This window comes from Staurois parvus, unplaced genomic scaffold (assembly GCF_062004578.1).
Source record: "Staurois parvus isolate SC_StPar_1 unplaced genomic scaffold, SC_StPar_1.0 ptg000412l, whole genome shotgun sequence".
NCBI lineage: Eukaryota > Metazoa > Chordata > Amphibia > Anura > Ranidae > Staurois > Staurois parvus.
Window position 1 is genome coordinate 590,466 of NW_028318208.1, and position 7,203 is coordinate 597,668.

General features: G+C 45.9%; 1 protein-coding gene across 1 annotated transcript in view; it reads right to left on the reverse strand.

The window, feature by feature from the left end:
• GRID2IP (Grid2 interacting protein) overlaps positions 1–6,363 on the reverse strand; it is a 160,847-nt gene extending 154,484 nt beyond the window's left edge. Inside the window, exon 1 of the mRNA XM_089686780.1 lies at positions 5,849–6,363. Within this exon, the coding sequence (XP_089542906.1) occupies positions 5,849–5,865 (17 nt within the window). The 5' untranslated portion in view covers positions 5,866–6,363. The remainder of the gene's footprint in view (positions 1–5,848) is intronic.
• Between the last annotated feature and the right edge of the window lie 840 nt (positions 6,364–7,203).

Consider the following 7,203-nt stretch of genomic DNA (forward strand, 5'->3'; position numbering starts at 1 on the left):
TACAAAAGGTAATAACTCTGGGGGATGGACTTGTAGAAGGAATAGAAGATTCGGTTATCAGCTAAAGGCAGGATAGACTTCCCCGAAGAAAGAAGTTTTCAGAGATCGCCTAAAAGTGGGCAGAGTAGGCAATAGTCTGATAGATTGGGGTAGAGAGTTCCAGAGGATGGGGCAGGCTCTGGAGAAGTCCTGGAGATGAGCATGGGAGGAGGAGACAAGGGAGCTAGAGAGCAGGAGGTCGTGGGAGGAGTGGAGAGGACAGTTTGGGTGATATTTGGAGACAAGATTGGTGATGTAATTTGGGGCAGAGTTATAAATGGTTTTATATGTTATTGATAATGTTTTGAATTTTATTTGTTGGGCAACGGGAAGCCAGTTGAGGGATTGGCAGAGAGGGGTGGCAGACACGAAGCAGTCAGTAAGGTGGATGAGTCTGGCATTAAAGTAAAAAAGCTCTGGAGCGAGCCTGCATGTCTGCCCCCATAGCAAGCGGCTTACAATGGGGTCAGAAAAAGAAGAGGAGGAGTGGACAGTGCTGGCGGGAGACCCAAGAAGAGGAGGTTAGGGGGCTGCTCTGTGCAATACCATTGCACAGAGCAGGTAAGTATAACATGTTTGTTATTTAGGGAAAAAATTAGCCTTTACAACCACTTAAATTAACGGTGAACTCCAGGCAAACCGATGAAATACATACTGTATAATGCTGTCTGTTTTACTTGCCAAGCAATCTGTATTTCTGTACATCCAGTCCTGAGATTTAAAACAAAATTGCTGTGCTAGGAGTGATCCTCAACTTGAACAATAACCCAGCTTCAAGTGACACCAGTCACCAGTCACCAGTCACCACGTGTGCTGAGCCCAAAACATAAAGGAGGTCAAATAAGCGTATGACATATGTGCATCTTAGCAATGATACCGTGTCTCATTTGTGAAAGGTCACCACCATCACCACGGAATCCACATGGACGCCCAATAAAATATAGGACCTCAATGCAATGATAGATGTATGCGCTTCAAATTTCAAATGAGTAAAATACCAGTAGAAATGCCGTAAAAACAATCTTCCATGACAGATATTCCTCCAAGTGATTCAATAGGAAGAAGAAATGCTCCAATCATGCAGCAAAGTATTTTATTAAAATCATATTTCAATACTTAAATACATATAAACTCACAGAGGCCCAGAATAGAGCAGCCAGGGGCGGACTGACCATTTGGAAACTCGGGCACTGCCCGAGGGCCCGGGGTCAGTAGGGGGCCCCAAGAGATGCCCCTGGTACCTTTTTCATAGGCTTTTTTGAGTTTGGGCAAGGACACAGGGGCCCCATGATCCCCTATTGCCCGGGGGCCCCATGAGTTGTCAGTCCGCCCCTGGAGCAGACAGTATGCAAAGCTCCTGCTACAGGACTGACCACCTTAGTGTTATGGGGTCAGCACATCTGGTGAGTGGTGGCACTTTACGTACACTGAAGCTGGATTACGGGGGATCACTGGAGGGAGGTCTCACTCCTAGCAATACAACTTTGCTTTATATGGTTTACAAAGATTACCGATCATACTGTATATATTTTGATGAGCTCATCTCCAGTGGCCCGTACCTGGGTGACACCCACCAGAGGGGTGACACCAGGGCTTTTTCTTGACCGGAATGTGCTGGAGTTCCGCCACCTACGGCGATAGCCCTTTATCCGCCTCTCACTGCTGTCACTTCCACAGACAGAAGCCAAGCTTCTCTGTATATAGGTGACAGCGCTCCTCCCCCGGCGCAGAGCAAAGCCCTCCCTGCCCTGCAGTACCCCTATGACAGCAGAGGAGGGAGGAGCGGGGGATGTGCACAGCCGCTTTACTGTCTCGGCAGCAGCTCATTCTGAAGCCCGCGCATGCAGATTGCACACACTCTGTAAGTTGTAGCTGCTCTTCAGCAGCAGCCCCTCTCTCCTCTCCTCTGGCCTGTGAAGCATGCAGTACATAACTTTTCACCCTGTACATAGTGAACTCTTCAGCCTTGCACCTCGTACATAGCGCACTTCTGATCGCTACCTCCTGTACATAGTGCACACCAAAATCCTGCAATCTGTATGTAGAGCACTCCTGAGTCCTGCAATTTGTATGTAGCGCACTCCTGAGTCCTGCAATTTGTACGTAGCGCACTCCTGAGTTCTGCAATTTGTATGTAGCGCACTCCTGAGTTCTGCAATTTGTACGTAGCGCACTCCTGAGTTCTGCAATTTGTACGTAGCGCACTCCTGAGTTCTGCAATTTGTATGTAGCGCACTCCTGAGTTCTGCAATTTGTACGTAGCGCACTCCTGAGTTCTGCAATTTGTACGTAGCGCCCTCCTGAGTCCTGCAATTTGTATGTTGCGCACTCCTGAGTCCTGCAATTTGCATGTCGCGCACTCCTGAGTCCTGCAATTTGTATGTAGCGCACTCCTGAGTCCTGCAATCTGTATGTAGCACACTCCTCAGTCCTGCAATCTGTACATAGCGCATATCTGAGTCCTGCAATCTGTACGTAGCACACTCTTGAGTCCCGCAATCTGTACATAGCACACTCTTGAGTCCTGCAATCTGTATGTAGCGCACTCCTGAGTCCTGCAATCTGTATGTAGCGCACTCCTGAGTCATGCAATCTGTATGTAGTGCACTCCTGAGTCCTGCAATCTGTATATAGCGCACTCCTGAACCCTGCACTCTGTATGTAGTGTACTTCTGAACCCTGCGCTCTGTATGTAGTGTATTTCTGAACCCAGTGCATAATGCGCTCATGATATTTAACAATGTCTTTGTAAGGCCCTCCCATTATCAGTGCAATTCAGCCACACCTACCCTTTCATGCGGTGAGCTCTCCACCTGCGTGGGGGGATGCGGTGGGGACGCGGTGGAGTTACTGCTTCTATTCTCTAAGAAAAAAATCCCTGGTTGTGGGTGCACCATCAAAGGCACTGTGGCAGGCTTGACAGGAGTCACTCCGCAGTAGCAGGACAGAGCATTGAGGCAGGGTGGAGGCGGGAGCCACAGCAGTGTGGTAAAACAAGGTGTGTGTCCCATCCATCGGGGGGGGGGGGTGCCACCATGTTTCACCTCTCTTGTCACTTTGATCTCCCCTGTCAGCATGTTCCTTTCACTGCAGCACACCAGATGGAATCCCTGTGTTGCTTGTGCTCCTTGTGCTGTTTCTCCCTCCCCCTCTCTGAGCTATGTTGTACAGTGGACTGCAAGAGGCAGATACCAAGTCAAATTTAGGTACAAATGCTAACTCACCTAACCCTTGTCTAATCCTAACCTTCTTCTTTTCCAAGCCTAATCCTAACACTATTTTCTGGAATGTTTTTGAGGACTTGTCTATATGGGGAGAGGAATGTCATATGAAAGTGTTCAATGAAGAAAGTGAGGTTGGTAAGTCATGGGATACTATGATCTACATTTCCCTTTACTGCTTGCTTTAAAAGCATACTGATCTGCATTATTCTTTTGCCTTATGCACATGCCCAGATGCACTGACATTGAGATTTACTAGTATAAAAAAAAAATGAAGATAAAGATGACAGACCCAGTGCTTAGACTTTTAACAATAAATGATAGCACTTGAGTCAATTTCGGATCATTAACATGGAAATAATTAAAGGACTAGGGACCTACCTGCCCATGGATTTTTTTATTCCTCATGAGGTTTCATTGAAAAAAATGTGTACATACTTGATGTGTAAAATCCAGTTACTGGAAATCTGGTGTTCTGGGAACACCTAATTATGTGCCTGTGGTTCTGCAGACCACCGATTCTCAACTCCCTAGACTCTCTACAGTCTAATCATGCACATCCCCGATCAGATTTTACTTACAGCCTGCACTGTCTACACTGCCGGATAAAAGTATTACATGCAAGGATTTGCATAGAGGGGAAGGGGTTGAACAGTAAAGACTATCTGAGGTTACTGTATCATTGAGGCATGCTGAAAACCCTGCTCAATCTGTTTACAAAGAATGCTGGGACATATTACTTATAACTGGGATGATACAATCAAGAATAAAGAGGCCAAGCTGAAAATGTAGCAGTGCTGGCATTTGCCAGAGAGCCTGGTCTGGTGAATTACACCTAATAGTCAATGCAAAAGATAATAGACTCCTTTCTTGACCTTTCTGCATCCTTCAGAGGAAAATATTTTTACCTTGCATTGCCAAACCCTGCTCATATGCATAGGCTAAAAACACAATGAAAAGAAGGCTGACTCTGGATTCTGGTGTCACTGGCCCACCACCAGATGTCTTCAGTGGCATCACCAAGCTGGACTGGAGATTTGGTCAGTAAAGGACAACCTCAACTACCACAAACCTCAACACCATTATTCAAACTGACATACCAAGACCTGGCACTTCAGATACATGATCCCACAGCCACATTTTGCCTCTCTGTAATCTGCAATAGGGACAGGTAGAGTAGACAACTTATAGCCCCAGTGGCCATTTTGGGGAGGCCTGCATCTAAACAAGGCACAGTCTTTTCCTTAGATTCCTACCGTCTGTTGGTATGCTCTCTAAACAGAGCACACAGGCCATGGACAGTGCCAGTTAGTAGCCAAAGGACAGAGGGGTTTAAAAGAAAGAAGAGTGTTAAAAAATAATGGTATCCTCAATTTTTTTTTTTCTGAACCCTAAAAAATTCCTAGTCCCTGCACACACTGCCTACTGCAAAACTAAGCCCTACAAGTACCGTACATCACCAAAAGAAGCCTTTTTTTTCTGAACACTAAAAAATTCCTAGTCCCTGCACACACTGCCTACTGCAAAACTGAGTCCTACAAGTACCGTACATCACCAAAAGAAGCCTTTTTTTTCTGAACCCTAAAAAATTCCTAGTCCCTGCGCACACTGCCTACTGCAAAACTGAGCCCTACAAGTACCGTACATCACCAAAGGAAGCCTTCCTACCAATCAGTGAAATATAGAAGACATGGAAGAAGAGTACATGCAAAAAATGTTACTCCATTTATTGGGTACTTCTGCAAAGTTTGCTATTAATTCCATACCAGGGGCGGACTGACAACTCATGGGGCCCCCGGGCAATAGGGGATCATGGGGCCCCTGTGTCCTTGCCAAAACTCAAAAAAGCTTATGGAAAAAGGTACCAGAGGCATCTCATGAGGCCCCCTACTGACCCCGGGCCCTCGGGCAGTGCCCGAGTTTCCAAATGGTCAGTCCGCCCCTGTTCCATACCATCCTTTACCTTAGCTGGAGTTACATAGTTAGTCTGGCTTAAAAAAGACAAAAATCCATTCAGTTCAACCATTAAAAAAAAAAAGTTATAATCCTATACCCACAGTTGATCCAGAGGAAGGCAAAAAAACCCAGCAAAGCATGATCCAATTTGCTCCTGCTGGGGAAAAAAATTCTTCCTGATCCCCAGAGAGGCAATTGGATATTCCTTGGATCAACTTTACCTATAAATGTTAGTATCCAGTTATATTCTGTGTATCCAAGAAAGAATCCAGGACTTTTTTAAAGCAATCCACTGAGATGGCCAGAACCAACTCTTGAGGGAGTCTATTCCACAAATAATCCTACACCCACAGTTGATCCAGAGGAAGGCAAAAAAACCCAGCAAGGCATGATCCAAGTTAACCTTTCATGTATGTTTGCTTTTCCTGTACCCAGAGCTCCACTTTAAAGCTGCCCTCCCTACAACAGTACCGATCTGAACCATAAACTATGTCCCTGACATGTTCTGCCAGACATTTTTAATATTGATTGGTCAACCTTTTACATCAAAGGGTTGTTCTTTTTTTTTTTTTTTTTTTTTCCCCTAAACATAAAAAACATGCAGCAATAGGGGATAAAACTTTGGCACTTACCCCCAGCAGCTCATCATGACCCAGCAGCGCTCATTCTCAAGTGGTAAACTCTTAGTTCCTCTGCAAGTGGTACCCACAGCAGCGACAGCCTCCTCCTAAAATCTCAGCTCAGCTCGGCAGCTGCTGGCGTCTGCAGGAGGAGACTGCAACCCAGATGAGATGGGAAAAAAAAAATATGCCAGCTTGTGTATGTGTGAGGGAGGGGCGGGATGTCTGTGGGGACAGATTTAACCCGAGCGTTGTTTCTGCAATCTCAGATTGTTAAATCACTTTCCAGCATCTTAATGGGGATGTCCACTCCCCTAGGAAGAAATGGAGAAATCCGACCACTAGTAGTAGCGGTGGAAGACGACAAGCATCAGATTGCTTGGTCCAGGGATGTGTCTACGCAAGCAGATAATGAAGTAGTGAACATTTAGCCTACAAGCCCCGGAGTGCAGAGCAGAACATTAGGTTGTCATATCAGTGAATTCCCGCTGGGAGGTGCGCACATTTCTTTCTTGAAGTCGTTCCTGGTCTGCCTTTATTCATTCTTAATGTCGGAGGCTTAATTAAACCATCCCCAGTGAGAGGACGAACATGATATATCTATTGCAACCAGGTTGCAGATTAATTTAGCTATGACAGATTCCCGGAGGGCACATTGAGAGTTGTGTGCAGTTATAACTCTTACAAAATGAAAATGGGATATATTTTTAATTTTTTTTTTTTTTTTAGACAAAGCCACCCAAAAGTGATATGTTAGTGAGAGGTGGAGCCTGGTGGACTGAGCCAGCCCCTTGCTTCTTACATGACTTGGATATATCAGAAATGAGATCTCACTACCATAACCCAACTCTGTTACTGTCCATCTAAGAGTCTTGGTGTTCCTACCCATCTCTGTGTGTTCCAGCTCCTCCTGCGTGAGTGTGAACGCCGCTCTGACCGCTCATGGAATCCTAGAGTAAGATGGCCTCAACCACAACTCCGTCCATGCCCTCTGACGCATTTCACCCCACCCATTGGGGCTTGATCACAGAGGATCAGTACTCTGTGATCAAGCCCCCACTGGGTGGGATGAAACATGTCAGAGTGCGTGGCGGGAGTCTTACTCTAGGATTCCACGAGTGGTCGGAGCGGCATCCACACTTATGCAGGGGTTTGAAGACTGGATCTATTTGAGGACACTGCTCCCCCTTTCATGCCAGTGAGGTGAAGTTTCTATGCTCCAGCTTAGAATGGTGACAGCACGCTATGCACACTAGTCTATTCCAGCTCCTCTTGTTGCATTCCTAATATAAAATAAGTGAGGTTTAAAGTTGATAAGCGTAAATTTACGCACCTGGGGGATAAAAACCTGCAAGCATCAAACAATC